This window comes from Mobula hypostoma, chromosome 11 (genome assembly GCF_963921235.1).
Source record: "Mobula hypostoma chromosome 11, sMobHyp1.1, whole genome shotgun sequence".
In the NCBI taxonomy this organism is placed as follows: Eukaryota; Metazoa; Chordata; class Chondrichthyes; order Myliobatiformes; family Myliobatidae; genus Mobula; species Mobula hypostoma.
Window position 1 is genome coordinate 38,464,838 of NC_086107.1, and position 24,731 is coordinate 38,489,568.

The 24,731-nt window shown below is 39.2% G+C and overlaps 1 protein-coding gene across 2 annotated transcripts in view; it reads left to right on the forward strand.

Annotated features, from left to right (window-relative positions):
• Positions 1–24,731, forward strand: part of sbf2 (SET binding factor 2) — a 569,459-nt gene that overhangs the window by 488,994 nt on the left and 55,734 nt on the right. The window contains exons 27-29 of one of the 2 annotated variants that reach the window (XM_063061848.1): positions 1,069–1,265; positions 6,102–6,239; positions 9,138–9,239. In XM_063061848.1, coding sequence (XP_062917918.1) covers positions 1,069–1,265; positions 6,102–6,239; positions 9,138–9,239 — 437 coding nt within the window. The remainder of the gene's footprint in view (positions 1–1,068; positions 1,266–6,101; positions 6,240–9,137; positions 9,240–24,731) is intronic. The other variant, XM_063061849.1, reaches the window with a different exon arrangement.

The following is a 24,731-nucleotide window of genomic DNA, read 5'->3' on the forward strand; positions in this document are numbered from 1 at the left end:
GTTGCCAGTTTACAAAGTGTCTTCACCTGTACTCATCCCTTTCCCCCAAAATGCTGCAATAATACCCTCCCACACGATGCATTTGGGCAAATTCCAACTTGGTAAACTGACCTGCTTCACAAGTTCGGAAGCTGCCTGTGAAGGTGGCAAAAGGATAAGCATTTCATCCAAATACCATTAATGAGAATTCAGATGTACTTTAAAAAAAACAAACCTAATATTCAGTAATTTGCAATTAGTTGAAATTCAAGATGTCCATAGTACTAGCAGAACTTTTAAAATTAGTTTTATGTTTTTGTTACATACAAATACTGACAAAAGCAAGGAGATATGCGACTGGTTTCTGAAAACCTGAATCCCTTCAATACTAGAAAGCATTAATAGTGTGATATTGCCTTCCAGCATCAGCATGCTAAATATTTAGGTGCAACACTGATATCTAAAATAACTTACAGATCAGCATTGCTGCTGACAAATTTGAGGACTTAGTATTTTCTACCAAGTTGGGCTATGGGAACTTGAGCAAATAGCCTGATGCTGCCATCTAGTGGATTTATGTTTTATTTTTCACATTGGACTTGCAGAAAGTGTGCGAAGTATGGATAGCTGGCAAATGAAACTGATCCAAATGTGATGTTGGAACTAAAATAATACTGTATCTTTTATCAGGGATAAAGAAACACTTTTAACTCTGATAAATGACTTGGGGCAGTTGTGCAGTTTTAAAATCAGGTGAGAGCCTCCTGGAAACAGCTGTGGTGCTCTTTTAATTTCAGAATCCACCTTCAATAGGTAAGATTTCTGTCCACTTTCAGATTGCTTAGCAATACTCACTGTTTGGCTGTACTCTGCTCCAGAAAAACAATTTACCAAATTATTCCTGGGTTTTCAATTCAGAAGTAGCAAGGAAACCCTCACCAGAAAGGTAAACTGTGCTGACTAGTTCTACATGCAGAACACACAACTTAAGTATCATTTGGGTCCTTTGAAATTTTATTGAGTAGCAGGTATTACGCTCTGTATCACTAAAGCTCCATTGAATAGATGATTGTGCTTTTATTTTAACAGTTATCCTGGACTTCTGGTTGTGCCTCAGTCTGTGCTAGATAGCAGCTTACAGAAAGTTGCACGTTGTTATCGCCACAACAGACTGCCAGTGGTGTGTTGGAAACACTGCAAAACAAAAGCCATTTTGTTGCGTTCTGGTGGGTTCCTTGGAAAGGGAGTTGTGGGGCTCTTTAAATCACAGAATCCACACTCTGCTGGTAAGATCCCTATGTGTTCTTAATTCGTTCGCTGATGCATATATACCTTTAAAAGACGTCTTCAAAAACAGAACACACTTAATCTCATTACTTCGAAGTAGCTTCAACCCATTTCTTTATTTTTGATCAGTCAGTGCAAAACTAAGACTGTCTGTTGGTTAGCATTAAGTAAAACTTCTGATTATTTAATTGGAAGTCCAAATTATTTCATTTCTAATTATATTTAATTGAAATAAAACTTCTATTTGTCCTGGAACTCCTGCCTCAGTAAGGACCTGGACCCATTGCAATTAGCCTATTACCACAACGGCAGATGCAGTCTCAATTGCTCCTCACTTGGCCTTAGACCACCTGGACAATACAAACACCTATGTCAGGATGCTGTTCTTCAAATGTAGCTCACTATTTAACACCATTATTCCCACAATCTTGACTTATTTGGATACAACAGGGTCTTCTAAGAGACTTTTGGATAGGTACATGGATCTTAGAAACATAGCAGGCTGTGGGTAAGCTAGTAATTTCTAAGGTAGGGACGTGTTCGGCACAACTTTGAGGGCCGAAGGGCCTGTATTGTGCTGTAGGTTGTATCAGATAAGTTACAGAACCTGAGCCTCTGTACTTCCCTCTGCAATTGGATCCTCGACTTCCTATCTGGAAGACCACAATCTGTGTGGATCAGTGATGATATCTCCTCCTCACTGACGATCAACGCTGGTGCACCTCACGGGTGTGTGCTTAGCCCACTGCTCTACTCTCTCTATACTCATGACTGTGTGGCTAGGCATAGCTCAACTACCACCTATAAATTTGCCGATGATACAACTGTTGTTGGTAGAATCTCAGATGAAGACGAGAGTGCATACAGGAATGAGATATACCAACTAGTGGAGTGGTGTCGCAGCAACAACCTTGCACTCAATGTCAGTAAGACAAAAGAGCTGGTTGTGGACTTCAGGAAGGTTAAGACGAAGGATCACACACCAATCCTCATAGAGGGATCAGAAGTGGAGAGAGTGAGCAGTTTCAAGTTCCTAGGTGTCAAGATCTCTGAGGAGCTAACCTGATCCCAACATATTGCTGCAGCTATAAAGAAGGTATGACAGCGACTATATTTCATTAGGAGTTTGGAGAGATTTGGTTTGTCAACGAAAACCCTCAAATTTCTATAGATGGAGAGCATTCTGACAGGCTGCATCACTGTCTGGTATGGGGGGCTACTACACAAGAAGCTGCAGAGGGTCGTAAGCTTAGTCTGCTCCATCTTGGGTGCTAGCCTACAAAGTACCCAGGACATCTTCAAGGAGCAGTGTCTCAGAGAGGCAGTGTCCATTATTAAGGACCTCCAGCACCCAGGGCATGCCCTTTTCTCACTGTTACCGTCAGGTAGGAGGTACAGAAACCTGAAGGCACATACTCAGTGATTCAGGAACAGCTTCTTCCCGTCTGCTATTTGATTCCTAAATGGACATTGAATCTGTGAACACTACCTCACTTTTTTAATATATATTATTTCTGTTTTAGCATGATTTTAATCTATTCAATATACATATACTGTGGTTTGTTTATTTATTTATTTTCTTCTTTATATTATGTATTGCATTGAACTGCTGCTGCAAAGTTAACAAATTTCACGACAATACCAGTGATAATAAATCTGATTCTGATTCTGAAACCTGGAAGAATTCCACGATAGCAGAGTGGTTAGTACGCCACTATTATAATTCAGGGCCTCAAAGTTCGGAGTTCAATTCCAGAGTCCTCTGTAAGAAGTTTGTACCTCCTTTTCCTGAGCATCCAGGTGCTCCAATTTCCCCTCTCAGACCATAAATGTACTGGTTAGTTAATTGGTCATTGTAAATTGTCCTGTGATTAGGTTAGGGTTAAATAGGTGGTTTGCAGTGTGGTGCGCTCTTTGGACTGGAAAGGCCTGTTCCACACTGTATCTCTGCATCTGTGGTTCCCACACACGTTTTTGAGTTACCATCCCCTTGGATCCCAAACCACATTCCCAGCATCCTTTCTTCCCTTCTGACCATTACATAAAAGCCATTCTGACCATTATGAGACGCAGTGAAAGAAAATAGGAACTGCAAATTCACAGCAGTGATAAATAATTGCAAAAATTATTCAAAACTATTTAAAGCTACAAATAAAAGTATTTCTTTATTTAATTACAGAAAAAACAATTTTCATGAGCAATTTTAGTGTGTACATTAGTAGTTTAACTATTCGCTGCTTTTTCACCTTTCAGTGAGTACTTTCTCAACATCAAGCTGAATGTCATTCAGAAGGAGCCTCAGATCCCCACGTCCAGTAATTTGCAAACTGTTTCATTGCTTGGAAAGAAGTTGGGTGACTGCACTGAAATCACGCTTCTCTAAATTTGTTGAAAAAACAATAAAGAACATCTTGTCCTTTTTTCAGAATGCAGTATAGCGTTCAGAGATTTCTTTCTGCAACCAAAATACTTCGATATGATTTTTTGAACCTTGACTTCAACACAAAGTAATTTGGTAGCAAGAACAGTTCTTTCTCCATCCTTAGTTATTTCCTCATTATAAGTGTTAAGGAATGGATTTATCACCCAATCTGGAATTTCTCTGTCATGCCTTTATGCAGTTCACCCTGCTGGGCAGAGTATACTTGAAGATCATCATCTGGTGTTCTTTCTTTCTCGTCCAAGGCAGAAAGGCTCGGAAACTGGAAAAGATCACGATGGCCAATATTGCATTTAAGTAAGGTTAACTTGGACAGAAATGTGGAGAACGACTGATTTGACTTTAACAAGATTCACATTATTTCCTTGCAACTGAAGATTGATTTTATTAAACTCTGCAAATAATTCTGACAAATAAGTGATGTAATGCCTGAAGAAAGATGCCAATCCAAAATTTCAATTCATTTCCATTGATGCTGCCTGACCTGCTGAGTTCCTCCGGCATTCTGTTTGTGTAGCTTTGGACTTCTAGCATTTGCAGACTTTCTCATGTTTATGTCATGCCTAACATTGCTTTTGAGTCTTCAAAGAATTTGATCAGTTTCAAAAAGCACATAAAAGCATCAAGGGGTGTTTCCTTTTGAGAGCCATCTGACTTCTGTGTGCAGCAAGCATTCAAGCTGTTCATCATTCTCAATACAAAGCTCTCAAAGTAGTCAAAAATTGACAGCATGGCACTTGATTTTATTTCAAAGTTCAAAGTATATGATCAAAGAATGATTCATCTCCTTACAGGCAGCCACTAAACAAAGAAACCCAATTGAACCCTTTTAAAAAAATAAGATTGTTGAACACCAACGTGCAGAGAAAAAGAACAAATGGTGTAAGCAATAAAAGCAAACAAATAGCATTCAGAACAGACGTGCATGAAAGTGAGTCACAGACATGAAGCCAGGCATCACTGCAGCCAATTCAGGAGTTCAATAGTTGCAGGCCGCAACCTCAGTTCAGTGCAGAGTAAACCCCGTAGAGCACTGAGCTGAACCGGCCCATCCCTAGCCAATGACCCCAACATCTGCACTTCTTCAATCTGACCCGTTGTTTAAATCATCCAAACTTTGGGCCATTTCTCGCTCTTGGACCTAGGCCCTGCTGCCTCGATGGGCCCGTACCCGACCTCTCCAGTTTGGCCTGGTCCTTAAATCAATCAAACTTCAGATCTTTCCTCACTTTCAGGCCCAGACTCTGCCTCACCTCTGCTTGGCTTGCCTTGCCTCACCTCAGTTCTGCCAGATCAAATCGCCTTTAAGTGAGTTCCAGCAATGGCCAAACATTGGTTCATACCCCGCTCTCTGGCACAGGTTGGGCCTAGAAATAATATGATTTCTTCAGTCCAGATTTCTCAAATACCAAATATAGAAGTATCACTTCATTTTTCAATAACTGTAATGTTCTTTGATCAAAGATTAAGAGAATGGTGCGCTAACAAGAGATGAGGTGATTGCATATCATTGTAATCAATTATGAAGCACTGAGGATAAAATGCTTATAATAAGTAATTCATTTCTTAGATTAAGTCTGTAATCCCTCAACTGCCCCCATTGCTACCAAGCACCCTCCCCCCACCACCCCCTTTATCTATATCACCCTATTACAAACTTCCACTACCCCAGTGATGGGGGTTAGGGTACGATATTGCCCATTTTAGAATCCACTGCTCTAAATAGAATTAATTAATATTTTCTTTTCAAAGTTAATTTTTCTCTTTCCCCATTCCCATGATTTTTGCACTATCCCATCGGACTACCTCAGATAGCCAACTGAACACAATTGCAAATGCTATTACCCAACTATTCTTCCACTGGGGGAAAATTCCTGTACTTCCTGGACCTTTGGATCTGCTAAGATATTGTCGCTCGTAATAGCATCAATGTGGTCTACCCCTGACAAGCTACAAAGAAGGTTGCCAAAGAGTTGAGGACAAATATTGTGAAGGAAGGTTCAGTAGGTATCGCCACATCTACACATTCCATTGCACTGAAGCAGTCACTTGGTATGAGGCGCAGGATGATCAATGAGGCAGATAATGCAACACGGTGTTAGATATGTGAATCAGGTTCAGGAACAGTTATTACCCTCAACCATCAGCTCTTGAATCAGAGGAGATAACTTCATTCATGCAAACATTAAAATGGTTCTACACCTATAGACTCATTTTCAAGGACCCTACAACTCATGTTCTTAATACTTATTGCTTATTTATTTAATATTACTATTATTTTGACTGTTTCTGTTTTTGTATTTGTACAGTTTGTTGTCTTTGGCATATTGTTTGTTTGTCATCTTGAATTTCCTTAATATTTTTCATGTAACATTGGTCTTATCTTTCCATTTAGCTCCTGCATCCACAGAATCGTCAAGTAGCATTGAACAAGAAAAATACCTACAAGCCTTGCTGAATGCAATACCCAGCTTGTCCAAAATGAATGGGTGCAGCACACTTACTGGTCACCCCAACATCATTCTTTCTCCAGGTGCATTAAAAGTATTAAAAATGCTTATTTGTTATGATAAGTGATGCAATTGTGATTATGGTGGGTTAATCAGCTTTTTTTCTCTGTAGGAATATTGGAAAGTTACATGCTCTGCCTTTGGAATGCTCTATACTGTTATAGAATATTATTTGGAGACTCATTGATTGGCAGTCCAGTGCACCCATCTACATGTCCATGTAGCTTCGCTTGGATAAGAAATTTTAATGTGTTTGAATTATAATCTAAGATGTTTGTTGCAACATAAATGATTGTGAGATTTTTCTTTAGAACAATCATCCTGTTGTGTTTTATTTTTGAATAACAGTTTAGTGAAAGGGGAATTTTAGATAGTAATTTGCTCAGTGGAATTTACCAGTAACAGGGTCATTTAATGTAATTGTAATATGAACATATATGATTTGGAAAGCATGACTGCTCGACACATTATTTTGAACTAATCAAATCAAGCATTTAGTCTATGTTTCATTCTTATGCAAAATAATCAAACACATTTTGCTGCAGTTCTTATGAATATCTTTGTATACTTTGTCTGAACTTATAGATCCCTTCATTTCCAGTCTTGACATGTAAAGTAACAAGCGATTTATCAAGGATGAAAATGCATTTTAAAGACAAATTTTGCCTTGCAGTTTTTCTCTTTTTTTTCAGAATTTGATTTTCTACTCAACTACTTTTCCAGTGTTCCAAAATTTTTCAATTTTTATTCAAGTGATTTTTGAGACATCTAGTGAGACATCAGCTGACCTTTTTTGTATTATTATGTTTATATGGAACTTTAAATACTGATCAGGATTAGCAACTTGGATAAATGTCCTTCTTCCTAGCACCAGCATATGTGAGTCAGATTCAAACGTTTCTGAAATTAAATTTGTTAACACAATATAGTGTACAAGTCTTAAATTAGGAAAAAGCTCATTTTGATGGTGTTACCCAGGGATTGCTGAGGTTGATTGGGAGAGGCTGCTGACTAGTTAAAGGGACATCTGGCAAGGAGGAGCCTCATAAAAGTGTTGATAGGGATTGTTCAAGGCCAACATCTTCTTGTTACAGTGAAGAGCAAGGCTGTAGAAAAGTAGAGATAATCAAAATCAGATTTATTATCGTTGATTTATGATGTGAACATTTTTGTTTGCAGCAGTGCTAATGCATAAAATAGTTATAAATTGTACAAATAAATAATGCAGTATAAAAAAGAAGGAATAACAAGATGAAATGTTCACCAACCATTTGAAAGCCTGATGCCGGAAGGGAAGAAACTATTTCTGAATGATCGAGTGTGGGTATTAGTAACAAGAAGAGGGCATGGCACAGATGGTGAAGGAGCTTAGTGATGGATTCCACCTTCTTGAGGTTTCCTTGATGGTGGGGAGGGTTAGATGCGTGATGGATCCAGCTGAGTTTACAACCCTCTGCAACCACTTGACAGTCCTGTGCTGTGGAGCCTCCGTACCAGCCTGTGATGCAACTGGTCAGAATGAAGAAGAAATTAGAAGAGCAAAAAGGGGACTTGATATCTGTTTGGCAGTTAAGGTAAAGGAGAATCCTGTGTGAGATTCTATAAGCATATTATGATCAAAAAAGTAACAAGGGAGAGAAAAGGTCCCCGTAAAGATCAGTATGTAGAGCCATGGGTGATGGACAAGATCCTAAATTAATATTTCTCATCTCTATTTACTCTGTAGACTGTCATGGAGGGTAGATCAGTGAATTGCACTGAACCACATCAGTAATACAAAGGAAGTAGAATTGGCAGTCTCAAGGCACATAAAGGTGGATAAATCTTGGGGCTTGACCAAGTGTATCCTAGGATGTTGTGGAAGCAGGAGAATAAATTGCTGCATTCCTGGCAGAGATTTCTCTATCTTCCTTAACTGTGGGTGATGTACTGAATGCTGGAGGGTGGCAAATATTGTGACTTTATTTAAAAAGGACTACAACAACAAGCCGGGGAGCTACAGACAGGTGAGGCTAGCTTCAATGGTGGCAAAATTACTAGAGGGGATTCTGGAAGACAACCTATCTGCATTTGAAAAAATAAAGACTGATTTGGTATAATCAACATGGCTTTGGACAGGAGAAATCATGTCTCATGAATTTGATTGAGCTTTTTGAAGAGGTGACCAAGAACATTGATGATGGCAGAATGGTAGATGTTGTCTACATGGACATTGCAAGACTTTTGACAAGATCCCTTAGGATAGATTGGTCTAGGAGGTGACATCACATGGCATCCCAAGTGAGCTAGCCAGTTAGGTACAGAATTGGCTTGATGGAAGATGTCAGATTGTAGTGGAGGGTTATTTTTCAGATTTGCCACCAGTGATCAGTGGTTATAACAACAACATACTAAATATGTAGGTGGCATGATTAGTAAGTTTGTGGATGATACCAAAATTGGTGGTGTGAAGACAGTGAAGAATTTTGTTGTTACAATGGGCTCGAGCAACTGAGACAGTGGGCCAAAAAATAGCAGATGTAATTTAACTTGGACAGCATTTTGGGAAGTTAAACCAGGACAGATCTTACACAGTGAATGACAGGGCCCTGGGGAACGTTGTAGAACAGAGGGACGTAGAGGTACAAGTACATAGTTCCCTGTAAATGACAACCCAGGTAGACAGTGGTGAAGAAGGCATTGGACATGTTGCCTCCACTGGAAGGGATAGATTGGTTGCCATGGACGAGTTGGGCAGAAAGGCCTGTTTCTGTGCTGTTTATCCCCATGACTCCAAATGTTGTATCTGGGGCTTTCTTGGTCATGTGATTTATCTGTTGACTGGACAAACCAATTGAGTCATCAAAAAAGATTTTGTTTACCTTTTTATGGAATCGTGTAAATGGCTGAATCAAACGCAAACTGTTAAAAATTTTTTTTAGATACGCCCATTGACAAACGATCTTCTCGTGCAACCAGTGTAGTAAAGCAGGTGGTCCCGACATATTTGGATGTGCATCTTCCAAACAGTTTTACACGTGGAGGTTGGTCACATTACATTCCAATCTTTTCTCAAAGTTCAGGTTCAAAGACTTCACAGACTTTTAGAGTCTTCCCTGTTGTGTTTCATTGCCTTAAATATGAGATTATGAAATATGATGACAGAAAATAAAGCTAATTATGTTAGCAGAGGAGACTTAACTGTGTAGCGAATTGTTGATTTCAGCATCATTGCCAAGGGATAGTATGCATTTGGTTAAGGCAAGAAAATCAATGTTTGTGCCACTTCAAATAGAACAGTTATCTTGTCCATAGAATCCTTGGTTGGAACTGAGTAAGATATATATGGAATGTAGCTCAGGAGGAGGAGCAAGAATATTAAATTGATTCTTACACAAGCAAGAAGTATTAGCAAAAATAAGTGATCATTTACTGAGTTAGTTTAAGCCTCAACATGCTTTATTGTAGCATTGTATATATTTCAGCTATCTTTTTATCAGTTTATTTGATTGTGTCTTCTGAACTCAGTTTTTAGATGTATTAATCAGCCATATATCTTGACGATGAGGAAAACAAGCCAGCGGAATATGCCTTGACTCCTATCTATGACGTGGATAATGTTGTTTGTCTTCAGCACAAGCTTGGCTAACCTGGCTTTTATGATAAAATCAGCTGTACTTAAGCTTGTACTGATGTCAGAGAAGACTAATTAATGGTTACATAAGCCTGCTTGGCTTTGTGGGGAAACTGACAGTAAGGAAGCACATTGGATGTGAGCCCCAACTCTTGCACATATTATAACAGGAATTATGACCCCAAAATTGGTTGGAATGACCTAAAATTTTCACCTTCAATGACATTTGTTATTTCTGGGTAATGGTATAAGCCTTTACTTCTCTGTAGAAATAATAACAAATTTGCAAATATAAAAATTGTTAATTGTTTCAGGAGGATATTAATGGTATTAACAGCTTGCATTCTTTTCAAGTATTTTAATATGGTTACCTTCAGAGGTGATTAGAAATTGAATGTTAATTTTGCCTTTCTACCTACTATCAGGGAATATTTGTACTTTTTAAACTACCCATTGGAACAATAATTATGGAAGGAAGGAGTTTGATTCTTGAACTTTTGAACATTTGGCTTTAAGTCTTGGTCTACACTTCTCATGAAGCCAGCATTGCTAGGGTCTTGCCAAGTTCCAGAAGGCAACCAAGAAAATGTCAAACTGAATTAGTGTCCCAAGAAGGTGACTGCAAAACTTTTTGATTCTTGTGTTGAGAATAAGTCTTGAATTTTCAGACATGGGTGTGGGTGATGCGCAGAAAATAGCTAAAGTTCATTTTGGGGAAAAAAACACAAGTTTAAAAGGATGTGATCTAAAAGGATAAGGAGTAAGTTTAAATAAGCAAGGCAATATAAAGGCTCAAAATTCTGATTGAGGCATTGTATCAACAGGGCTGAGGCAGATGTAGGGACTTCATAGCATTTAGCAATTATATACAGAATTAATGTAAGATATTAGGAAAGGCTGAGACCTAATCCTGCGGTGGGATTTGGAACCAAAGAACCAATGATAATACCAAAGTAAAAAGGTAACAGCAGCAGGGAGGAAAGCCAAGCTGAAGAAACTGATGGCAAACCTCCAAGAAGAATAACATGCTCTCAGATGCGTACAGGCAAGAGAAATGAGCTATTGGTCCCAAATACCATCAAAAATAGGCACATGCATTGTGTAGAATTAGATATCCTCCTTGAAACTCAGGGCTCAGTAGATTTTTTTTTAATGAGTGAGACAAATGATCACTAGCCCTGCTATTAAATCATCTGAAGTCGCAATGGAAAAGAGCGTGATATGCAGTTGTAGTTGCAATGGGATAAACATAATCATAAATGCAAAGAGTCAAAAGGATTGCTCAGAACTGAGCTGTTAAGTTATAAAACAAAGTTACTAAATATTGTTAATAAAGACGTAACATTTAAATAAGTTATTTAAGAAAACCAAGTACCGCAAGTCTACCTTACTAGCAAGTTGTTGGATAGCAGTTGAGCTCCGCAGTATGGGCTTATTGTGTACTGTGTTGTCGCCTGCTACAGCCACCCAGGAGACACCATTGGAAGTGGTGCACGAGGAAACAGAGGCAATTTTGCTTTCAGATGTTTGGTCACTAGAAAATTAACAAGATTACCTGCATCTGAGACTGAATCAGTGTGGGATGAAGGAATACTGTGCGTTCATCCTGATGGAAATGTGGCTACGGAATACCACCCCTGAAGCGGCCATCCAGCAAGAGGATTTTATCTCTTTTCTGGTCAATAGAATTCCTGTCATCTCTGGCAAGACCCATGGTGAAAGTGTGTGTGTCTATGTTAATAAGGACTGCTGTGTGAATGCTTCGGTAGTGACGGCCCACTGTTCGCCTCTGGTAGAATTCTTAACAGTGAAGTGCAGGCCGTTATGTTTGCTGATGGACTTCACAGCTATTGTGAGTGTGGCTGAATATATCCCCTCTGTAATGAGGCTTGGGAAGCACTACTTGAGCTCTGTGGCACCAGCAGTGACATGCAAACCACACTTTATGCTTACTTCATGGTTGCTGGCGACTTCAGCCATACTAACTTAAAAACATTCCTGACTAAATTCTATCAGCATGCTGATTTTGCTACCAGAGGTGAGAACACATTAGCCCCAGTTTAAACCAACATCCCTGTTACATAGAAAGCAGCTCCCCGCCCTCACCACTGATCTATTATGCTAATTACTGGTGCTGACCACTGATTAAAGCAATCAAGCAGTTCAAAAGAAGACAAAAGCAACACACACAAAAATTGCTGGTGAACTTTATCTGTTCAGGGGATTTCCCATCCACTGCTACCAACCTTATAGTTCCCACACCCCGCATTTCCCATTTCTACCTCCTACCCAAGATCCACAAACCTGCCTGTCTAGATAGACCCATTGTCTCAGCTTGCTCCTGCCCCACCGAACTCATTTCTGCATACCTCGACACTGTTTCATCCCCCCTTGTTCAATCCCTTCCTACCTATGTTCGTGACATTTTTCACGCTCCGAAATTACTACATCATATGAAAATGTTGAATAAATGGCTTCCAAGTCTCTTCAAATTTAACCGAAGGATCAAAAATGACACTTCTGATTTTTTTCTAAATTTAAACATGATATAGTTTGGGAAACAAATGCGATCATACAACAGGCTGAAGAGGATAGAGATCTACGTTCCGTCATTGGCAAACCAAAAATTGCTGTAATAGGATGGGGTTGTAAATCAAAACGCAAAACTGTTGAAATAATATCAAAAATATCTTTCCAAAATTTTTCCAAGAGAGGGCAGGACCAGAACATATGAGTCAAAGAAGCCACTTCAGAGTGACATCTGTCAGAAATAGGATTTATATGGGAGTAAAAACAAGCTAGTTTACCTTTAGATATGTGGGCCCTATACACTATCTTAAATTCTATCAGCGTATTTTTCTCACATATAGAGGAAGAACTAACTAATTGAAAGATTTGTTCCCATTTCTCTATAGGTAGGTGAAGTTGAAGTTCCCTTTCCCATTCACTTTTAATTTTATCAGATATACCTGGCTGTATTTTCATAATTGTATCATAAATAATTGCTATTAATTCCTTCTGATAGAATTTAAACCTAAAATTTGGTCTATGATATCAGTAGAGTGTGAAATCGGAAAGGTAGGCAGCATGGTATTTAAAAAGTTTCTTATTTGTAAATACCTAAAAAATTGGGATCTGGGCAAGTTATATTTATTAGATAACTGTTCAAAAGACATGAAACAGTTACTCAAAAATAAATCACAGTAACATGTTATACCCTTCATTTTCCATATCAAAAAGATGTGATCCATAACCGAGGGTTGAAAAAAATTAGATATAATAGGGCTTGATAATATGAATTTGTTCAAACCAAAAAATTTTACAAAATTGGAACCATATTTATAATGTATGTTTAATTATTGGATTAACCAATTGTTTATTCAATTCAGAAAATACGAAGGGAAGTGAAGTTCCTCAAATAGAAACCAATGAAAACCCTTGTACAGAGTATCCTTCAAGGTTAACCCATTGTGGACTTGGAATTATATCCCAATCTTGTGTCCAGTAATAGAACCTTAAATTCAGCAATGCTAAACCACCATTTTTCTTGGACTTCTGTAAATATTTTTTACTTAACCTGGGATTTTTATTCTGCCATATATAAGAGGAAATCTTAGAATCAATAGTACCAAAAAAAATTTAGGAATAAAAATTGGTACCACTTGAAATAAATATAAAAATATAGGTAAAATAATCATTTTAATAGCATTGATTTGGCCAATCAGTGATAGAGACAATGGGGACTATTTACTAAGCGATTGTTTAACCTGACTAATTAACGGTGGAAAATGGAGCTTGAATAGGTCCTTATGTCTCTTAGCAATTTTAACCCCCAAATAAGTAAAATAGTCAGTAATCAATCTGAATGTCTATAAATGGGAACCTGCCTATAATGGAAAAAGTTTGTTCTTACCAAGATTCAATTTGTAACTAGAAAAACTACTAAACTGAGCAAGCAAAGATAATACTGCCGGAATGGATTTCTCAAAGTTAGAAATATATAATAGTAAATCATCTGCATATAGTGATAATTTATGTATCTCATTTCCACGGGTAATACCAAATATATTAGGAGAGTCGCGAATAGCAATAGCTAACGGTTCCAGGGCAATATCAAATAATAATGGACTAAGAGGGCAACCCTGCCTAGTACCACGGAATAACTGAGAAAAGGGAGATCTTTGATTACTGGTAAATACCGAAGCCAAAGGAGTAAGGTATATCAATTTAATCCAAGATATAAATATCGGACTGAAATTAAATTTCTCAAGCATATTAAACAAATATGTCCATTCGACTCTATCAAAAGCTTTCTCAGCGTCCAATGAGATGACGCATTCTGGAGTTCTAGGTAAAGAAGTATAAACAATATTCATTAATCTAATATTAAAGAAGGAGTAACGATTTTTAATAAATCCAGTCTGATCAACAGAAATTATTTGAGGACATACATTCTCCAGTCTCGTTGCCAATATTTTAGAAAAAATCTTAGAATCCACATTCAGCAAAGATATAGGCCTATAAGATGAACATTCAATAGGATCCTTATCTTTTTTTATATCTCCCTCCCGGCACTTATCCTTGTAAGCGGAACAAGTGCTACATATGCCCTTACACTTCCTCCCTCACCATCATTCAAGGCCCCAGACAGTCCTTCCAGGTGAGGCAACACTTCACCTGTGAGTCAGCTGGGGTGATATACTGCGTCCGGTGCTCCCGATGCGGCCTTCTATATATTGGCGAGACCCGATGCAGGCTGAGACACCATTTGTGAATACCTACACTCTGTCTGCCAGAGAAAGCAGGATCTCCCAGTGGCCACACATTTTAATTCCACGTCCCATTCCCATTCTGATATGTCTATCCACAGCCTCCTCTACTGTCAAGATGAAGCCACACTCAGGTTGAAGGAACAACACCTTATATTCCGTCTGGGTAGCCTCCAACCTGATAGCATGAACATCGACCTCTAACTTCCGTTAATGCCCCACCTCCCCTTCGTATCCCATCCATTATCTATTTATTTTTTTCCCTCTCTCCTTTTTCTCCCTCTGTCCCTCTCACTATACTCCTTGCCCATCCCCTGGGCTTCCCCGCTTCCCCTTTCTTTCTCCCTAGGCCTCCTGTCCCATGATCCTCTCATATCCCTTTTGCCAATCAACTGTCCAGCTCTTGGCTCCATCCCTCCCCCTCCTGTCTTCTCCTATCATTTCGGATCTCCCCCTCCCCCTCCCACTTTCAAATCTCTTGCTATCTCTTCTTTCAGTTCATCCTGACGAAGGGTCTCGGCCTGAAACGTCGACTGTACTTCTTCCCATAGATGCTGCCTGGCCTGCTGCGTTCACCAGCAATTTTTATGTGTGTTGCTTGAAATTCCAGCATCTGCAGATTTCCTCGTGTTTGCGTTGTTAAAAGAAGATAATAACCTGGCCAAGGAACAACCTCAGCATTGCGGGACTGTTGAAAATACGGACTGTAACGTGGTCAGGGAAGTGGCTACCCATGACCTTCACATTAACATCGATGAATATGAGAGATCTATAGCTAGAGAACTGCACTGAGAATGTCACCATTAATAAACACATCCACGTGAGGGTAAATCAAAAGCCATAGCTGAAAGCAGAGTTCCAGGCACAGCTGAGAGAACGGGATGCTGCCTTTGGATCTGGTGATAAGACGGCTCTCAGGTCAGCAAGAGCTGCACTTTCCCACACCATCAAGAAGAGCAAAGTGGGATTATTCACAGAGAATATACAGCCATTTCTTTGACACCAGAGGCATGAGGCTAATGTAACAGGGCATTCGGACTAGAACAGACTACATTCCACTCTGTGTGTCAATGACAGTGACGCTTCTCTTCTTGGTAGGCTGAATGTCTTTTACACTAGGTTTGATGCACAGAATGATGTGCTGGTGAGGAAGGCCCCTTTCCCCCTGAGGAGCAGGAACTCTCTCTGGCTTCAGCTAAAGTGAGGAAGACCCTCGCCAGGGTCAACCCATGTAAAGCTGCGGGGCCTGGTAACATACCTGGTCAAGTGCTGAGGGGGCTGTCTAGCCCAGTTAACTGAGCTTCTAACAGATATCTTCAATATCTGTCTGGAACAGCTCATTGTTCCCTCAAGCTTCAAGGCAGCCACCATCATCACGGTGCCCAAGAGGGCAACATTAATCTGCATCAACGACTACTGTCCAGTGGCACTGGCCTCAGCAATAATGAAGTTATTTGAGCAGCTGTTTATGGATCACAGTAAATCCCATCTTCCTGCTACATTGGACCCTTTCCAGTTCGCTTATCGCTCAAATCGGAACACTGATGATGTCATAGCCTCTGCTCTTTACTCCATATTGAACCACTGGAAAATGGTGCCTCATATGCCAGGATGCTGTTTTATCGACTTCAGCTTGGTGATTAATACAATTATCCCTCAAAAGCTGCTGAGTAAGCTGACCTCATGGGGTTTCAACACTTCTCTGTGACTGGATCTTGGACTTCTTGACAGAAAGACTACAGTCAGTCCTTGTTGGCAGAATAATCTCTACCTCCATCACACTGAGCACCGGCACTTCCCAAAGGCTGTGTGCTCAGCCTGCTGCTGACGCATCACTGCACTGCTTGATCCAGTTCAAACCGAATTATCGAGTTTGCTGATGACACGACAGTGGTTGGCCTCATCAACAGTGATGATGAGATGGCATTGTCCTGTGGGGGTGTGCCTTATTCTGATTGTCCAAATTCAGTTCCGTTGTGATTGGTTAGTTTAGAAACTGCAGCTGCTTTTACCATTGGATAGTTGCCTGATGTCCAGTTTCAAATAGCCTGAGTATATAAAATAGCACGTGGAAGGGGATTGCTCTCTTCTTTCTTTGTTTAAGGCAAGAAGATTGGGAAGGTATGCTCTGCATGCACTTTTAACTAAGTGTGTTTGTTGAATATTCAGACTTGTAGTGTCTGTAACTTGGGGAACGTGTTTGGTCGGATTTTTATTGTTCGTAAATAAATGATGAACAAACCTATTCGAAGTCAATGCATTTCCTGTCTCACTTGCCAGAACTGCGAAGCTGATTCAATATTACTTGCATACAGAGAGGAGGTAGAGTGGTGCGAGCACAACAACTTGAGTCTCAATGTAGACAAAAGCAAAGAGCTGATTGTGGACTTCAGGAAGGTGCAGGCTGACCACTCCTCACTGCACGTACACCGCTTCTCCTTGGAAAGAGTAAGGAGCACCAAGTTTCTGGAAATGCACATAATGGACGATCTCACCTGGTCCTTTAACACCATCTTTTCAGTGAAGAAAGCACAGCAACATCTCCACTTCCTGAAGAGATCGAGGCAAGTGAGATTCCCCACCTCCAACGCGCACATTTTAACTAAGTTTTACAGGAGCACCATCAAGAGGGTCCTGACCCACTGCATCACCGTCTGGTACAGGAGTTTCAACGCTTCTGACCACAAGCTCATACAAAGAATTGTGAGGACTGCTGAGAGGATCATCAGAGTCTCCCTTCCACCCATTAGAGACATTTACTGTATCAGGGTGCTGCATACGCAGGGCATTGTCAGTGATCCTTCCCATATATCCAACAACTGAAACAGCTTCTTCCCCCAGGCCGTAAGTCTATTGAACTCGCTGCTACCACCCAGGTTTCATCAAGTATGAAGTGTTTGTAGTGTTATGCTGTTTACTTTTCAACTTGTATTGTATATGCACCTTATTATTTGTTAGTTTATTTGTGGTAATATTACTTTATGTGTTATGTGCATGAGTTACATTTTCGGTGTTGTGCACCTTGGTCCAGAGGAACATTGCCTCGTTTGGTCGTATACATGTACAGTTGAATGGCAATGAACTTGAATTATAACTTGAAGTAAGGTTTGGATTTAGCAGTCCAAACCAGTTCCTCGTTGTTACAGTCGCATAGCTGAGGACTCTCTGAATTTGATTAAAATTGTTATATGGAAAAGGACATGGACAAACATTAAATACTTCCCATTGATTGAGTGGCTATATGTAAATTTATTTACCCATGCTTCATTTAAAAACACCTTAACTTTTCTCATCTTTGAATACATAATTTTGTATTTGAGTCTCCAGGTTCCTTAACACACTACCTTTAAGATTGCTGTAATTAACTTGAAGGAAATTGGTGGCACGGTAGTGCAGTCGAGCTGCTACCTCACTGCCACAGTGACTTGGCTGCAATTCTGGCTTCCCTGTAAGATTCTGTTGTGTTCTATTGCTATTCCCTGGGTCAGTTTTGCCCTGCAACCCAAAGATGTGCTGAACTCACTGCCACCACCCAGATCTCAACATGTGTGAAGCACCAGCAGTGTTATGCTGCTACTTTTTAACTTGTGTCTTAAATGCACCATATTATTTGTTAATATATTTGTAGTTATATTACTTTGTGTTTTGTATGTGAGTTGTATGGACTCTGTTGTGCACCTTGAAATGGAGGAACACTGTTTTGTTTGGCAGTATACATGCGTCTTGTTGAATAACAATAAACAAGTTATTCTTGTTGAATAACTAATGGTTTTAGTTAAATTAGTAACCTTAAAATACATGACTAGATGTAGAAACAAAACACATGTTGCTCTGTCTTTAAGAACATAGTGATGGAGCACAAAAACAAAAAGTTTACAGTAAAATATTTCAAACCAATAGCTAAACATTAGCAGGAACAATGTGTTCTGGCACCACATTATCAGGAAGGGTGTTGAAGTCTAGCTGAAGTTCCAGAGGAACCTCCCCAGAATGGTACCGAGGATTAAGGATCAGTTATGTGCAGAAACTAGAGAACCTAGCATTGTCGTAATTAAAGGAGAGGTCAGTTTGAAATTTAAGTATAGTTTTAAATAGAATAAATAACAAGGATCTTTTTTGACATGGGAGCGTCAGAAATTAGAAAACACAATCTTAAAATAATTTCAGAAGTACCAAAGGGGGAAATTATTTTTTTACACACACACTGAGATATTACAAATGGCCAGTGTGATGGAAGTCATCATCATCATTAGGTGCTGTGCCCAGTTTGAGCTTTGACTGCCATGGTCCACACACTCCTGTTTCGTGTCAAGTGGATTCATTTGGTATTCATTTCCAGTTCTCTGGCAGCTGTCTCCATCATTTGTCGTTATCTTCCTCTTACTTTCTTCCCTTCAATCTTTTCCATAATTACCATGCATTCTAATCACATGTCCAATGAAGTTATGTTGCCTTTTCATAATCTCGTACATTATTTCTCTTTCTGTGTTTACTCTGTTCATGACATCCTCGTTAGATATTTGTTTCGTCCATGATATTCTTTGCATCCTCCTCAAAAACCACATTTCTGCTGCTTCAATTTGTTTCCTCATGTTACTAGATATTGTCCAACATTCTGAGCTATATAACATAACTGGATAAACGTAACATTTCAGTACTCTGAGGCAGGTTGTCATACCTAGTTTAGTATTGGTCAGTATACTCTTCATTCTTGTAAAGGTGTCTTTTGCCATCCCTATTCTTCTTTTGATGTCCATGTCGCACCTTCCATCTGATGTCACCCAGCTTCCTAAGTAGCAAAGGTTCTGTACTTGTTTTATGTCTTCCCCGTTTATTCCCAGCCTGCAGATAGGATGTGATGGAAGTAGACTAAACTAAAACTTGGTAACTTTACCGTGCTGTCTATCCATATGCACACAAATTCTACACACCCAAGCACCTATCCTCGCATCATCACCACTCCTGATATCCAGAGTTATCTATAAAGTCTGTCTTTTGTTGTGAAGCCTAAAAGTATATTTGAAATTTTGTACAGGTTCCTTCTGTACCTAGCTGCCAAAGTATAATGGCAGCTTATGCAGATCTACTCTGTGAGATTGACAAAATTGAAGAATCTGATGAGAAAGTACCACTATTTCAGCATTTCCTCTGGTAGTTTATTCGGTTTACCTCAATCACTTCTCTCTCACTTCCTCAGCTCATTGATCTGCTCTAGATTCTTTACTGGCACTCACATGACATTAAAGGCAAGAAGGGAGTGTTTAGTATTTATGGTATCTATTTGCAAGAACTAGAAAGGAGATTGTCATAGAGTCATGGTGTCCTTCAGCCCACCTAGTCCGTGCTGAACTGTTATTGTGCCTAGTACCATTGACCCACACTTGGCCATAGCTCTCCATACTTCTCCCATCAATGTACTTATCCAAACTTCTCTTAAATATTGCAGTCAAACCCACATCCACCACTTCTGCTGGCAGCTCATTCCACACCCAAACATCTCTGAGTGAAGTGCCCCTTAAATGTTTCACATTTCACCCTTAATCTAAGACCTCTGGTTCTAGTCTCACCCACCGTCAATGAAAAAAGCTTGCTTGCATTTACCCTATCTATATCTCTTATAATTTTGTATACCTCTGTCAAATCTTCCTTCAATCTCCTATGCTCCAGGAAATAAAATCCTAACCTATTCAACCTTTCTGTATAACTCAGGTCCTCAAGTCGCAACAACATCCTTGTAAGTTTCCTCCGTACGCTTTCAGTGATATCGTTCCTGTAGGTAGGTGACCAGAATTGCACAAAATGCTCCAAATTAGGCCCCAACAATGTCTTATACAACTTCAACATAACATCCCAACTCCTATACTCAATACTTTCTTTATGAAGGCCAACTTGTGAAAACTCTCTTTACAAACCTATCTACCTGTGACACTACTCTCAAGGAATTATGGATCTGTTTTCCCAGATCCCATTGTTCTGCATTCCTCAGTGCCCTACCATCGAATGTGCATGTCCTACCTTGTGCTCCCAAAGTGTGAATTCTCAGACTTGTCTGCATTAAATTGCATCTGCCATTTTTTTCTGCCCATTTTTCCAGCTGATCCAGAAGCCATTGCAATCTTTGTTAGCCTTCCTCACTGGTCAGTGGGTCCCCCCATCGTGGTGTCACCCACATATTTGCTGATCCAGTTTTCTGCAAATCATCCAAATCATTCATATAGATTACAAATAATAATGGACCCAGCACCTATTCTTGCGGCACTCCACTAGTCACAGACCTTCAGTCAGAGAGGCAACCATCTACTGCCGCTCTCTGTCTTCTCCCACTCAGCCAAAGTTGAATCCAGTTTACTACTTCATCCTGAATGCCAACCGGCTGAACCTCTGGGTCAGCTGCTCATGCAAGAAGGCATTGCTGAAGTCCATATAGATACCGTGTACTGCCTTTCTTTCATCAACCTTCCTGGTAACTTCCTTGAAAAAACTCTATATGATTATGTTGCCTTCAACATTAAAATTGCTTCAGTTATTTATTTTATTTTGTAGTGCATTTACATCCTGGAAAAGGCCCTTTGACCCAACAGTTTACTAATCTGCTCGTGTTCTTCAGCCCTTTTCCTCTAATCATATTTTTCAATTTCTTTCTCCCTTATTTTTTTCCCTTAAGTGCATCTTTCCTTTTTACTTTAACCATAAAGTTAAAGCTGTGAAGTAAAAACGCTGTGACGCGGGGCATACAAATTAAAATCAGCAGAAGCCTCTCAAGCCTGGTGCATTATTTAATGAGGTTATGGCTGTTCTGATAATTATCTCAATTCCACATTCATTGTAACCTTTCATCCTCTTGGTTTCATTTATTTATCTTCTTCTGTCTTAAACATATTCAAAAACCCTGCTTCCATTGCCATTTGTGGAAAAGTGTTCCAAAGATTCATAACCTTCTGAGAGAGAGTATTTGACCCCATCTCTGCCTTTAAACTTGTGATTCCCTTTTATTTTAAAATATGGCCCATATTCCTGTATTTGTCAACAAGGGAAAACATCCTCTTTGTGCCCATGCTCTCTTGGTCTTTAATTATCTTATATGTATCAATCATATTCTTGCAAGTACAAGCCTTGTTTGTCCATCACTTCCTCATAAGACAACTAGTAAGCCTTCTTGAACTGCTTCCAGTACATTAACATCTCTTTTTAAATAAGGCGATATTGTACATAATACACCATATAGGATCTCATCAGTGCCTAATGTAATTGCAGCATAGCCATCCCTGCCTTGTGTTAATTTCTCCTTACAACAAGCATAGGTAATTTATCCCTTTTCTTGAGAATAAAGTGGGTATAAGTCTGTAGTAAATGACAGGTTTTGGGAGATATTTTTCTCTGTATTAATGTATTTTAGAATAGTTATAATTCTGAAATATCTAAGTTTTAGGTTTGTGTCTCAAATTCCAATTTTCCACATAATAGAAGCTACTTTACTATATCTCTTGAAATTTTATTTAAAATATTTCCGATATATGTACATGCAAACCACTTAAATTGTAGTCATGGGTCTTTCGTTATGCTAGTCCAGCAGATTTTATAGACTGTTGGTTGATATTTCTGGGAAAACTCAAGCACACTTTGATTTCACTTTTTTTTTTAAACATGTTACGCTATAATAATTTGACGATAAACCCAGCTAACTTAAAGATAATGTAAAATATGTAGGAGCACTGGATCCCACCTTCTGCTGAAAACCTGGTCAAGTTTGTGATCCCTGATGTTCTGAACCCCAACCTTGGCGTTGACCATGCAGCCAAACCCATTTGCTGCACACCCTCACCTCTGCTCTTGGTCTCTGGCTTTGGTTCTGGATCAATGAGTGTTCTAGATGCTGAATCATCAGTATTTCCAAACAATTGGATACTGGATGATCACAACTTTACTGTGTTCTGCTATCTCACCATTTGCTGCTCTTGACAACTGTGCAATATTACCATAATTTGATATTGTATCATGGACTGAGCATTCTACAATTTGGTCAACTTCAGGATGAAAAATTTTCTGCTGGCACATATTGGCTTTTGGAATGTATGTGGTTAATTTGTAATTTCTTTAAAAGTTGCATGCAACATGAAGAAATTATGTGCGCTGGCTGAATTTATTTTAATTGTGTAATTTTGTTGGTGCCTTCTCAACAATCAGTACCGGGAATGTTACTATAATCATTCCATTATGTTCCCTTTCTTTGGTATTTACATTCCACTAATTCTGTTTCATAAAATGAGTCAACTTAATAGTAATTGCAAATTATTGCAACAATTCACTTTATTAAATTGTACTTTTAGATTTGCATATCTTGTGTTAATTTTATTTGGTAGTTTGTTCCTATTTGCGTGCTCAATTCATTTAGAACTGTGCCAACAGTTTGCATATTTGTGAATATTAATTACTAATGTAATCAATTTACCATATGACAAACATGAGTTTTTATTTGAAGATTGTAAATTATGGATATGATAAATTGATTTTGATCCAAAATTCCGCTGGATTCCTGCCAATGTCCTGCCAAAACACCAGGAAATTGGCAAAAACTTGAGTATGTCTGGTCCAACAAATTTTGATGTTTTCTCCGAGTCCTGTAGAGATGAAACCTATTTACATTTTAATTGATAGATGATGCCCAGCATAGATATAGTTCCAAGGCTGGAGTGTGCCTGGTATAGTAGTTTTGAGCTGTAATCCAAATAGTGCCGATAAGTAGACTTTTCAAGAGCATGAATAGATTTTGCTCTTGGTTTAAGTGAGGCGAGTGATTTGGAATCCCAGTTTGCTTTATAAGTCAATGGGCACCAATGATTCTGGAAAGCAAAAGCACAAATGTATATGTATTTAATCTGTAAAAGTGGTGCTGGTATCCTCCCAATCACTATTCTGACCAAACCCTACCACATAAATAAAGCCGAGTGCACTGCAAAGACTATTGGCTTAATTTAGTTAATGGGTTTATTATTGTCACATGTACTGATGTACAATGAAAAACTTTGTTTTGCATGCCATCCATACAAATCATTTCATCATGTCAGTCCATCATGGTAGGACAAGGGAAAAACATTAACAAAGTGCAGAATACAATGTTTCTGTTACAGCGAAAGTGCAGAGCAGGCAGACAATAAGGTGCAAGGCAATAGCAAGGTACATTCTGAGGTCAAGATTCCATCTTATCATACAAGGGAAACATTCAATAGTCATATAAAAGCAAGATATAAGCTGTCCTTAAGCCTGATGATAAATACTTTCAGGTTTTTGTATTCTGCCATATGGAGGTGGAGAAAGTGGCTGTTGGGATAAGTGGGCTCTTCAATTATGTTGGCTGCTTTACCAAGGCAGAGGGAAGTGTAAACAGAATCTCTGGGGTGGGGGGGGGTGGAGGTGTTGTTTTTTATGACGTACTGAGCTATGGCTGAGGGACAGTGGAGGACTTTCAAGAAGATTTTTCATGGTGCTCAACAAAAGTATATTCCAGTTAAAAGCAAGGACAGTAAGCGTGGGGTGAGCCAGCCATAGATAACTAAGGAAATAAAGGAAGGCATCAAACTAAAAACTTTTGTGTACAAAGTCGCCAAGAGTAATGGGAAATTGGAAGATTGGGAAAATTTTGAAAAGCAACGAAGAACCACGAAAAGAGCAATAAAGAAAGGGAAGATAGATTATGAAAATAAACTAACACAAAATATAACAATGGATAGTAAAATTTTTTTATAATTATATGAAGTGGAAAAGGTGGCCAAAGTGAACTTAGGTCTCTGGGAGGATGAGAAGGGGGCATTGATATTGGGTAATGAGGAAATGGCCAAAGCTTTGAATGACTATTTTTTGTCGATTTCCTGGTGGAGGACACATCTAACATGTCAAAGAGAAATGATATGGATGCAATGGGAGGTGAGGACCTCGATACAATAGCTATCACTAAAGAAGCAGTGCTGAGCAAACTTGTGGGCCAAAAGATAGACAAGTCCCCTGGTCCTGATGAAATGCATCCCAGGATACTGAAAGAAACGGCAGAGGTAGTAGAGGCTTTGGTGATAATTTATCAAAATTCTCTAGACTCTGGCAGGTCCCAGCAGACTGGAAAAAGGCGAATGTCACGCCAC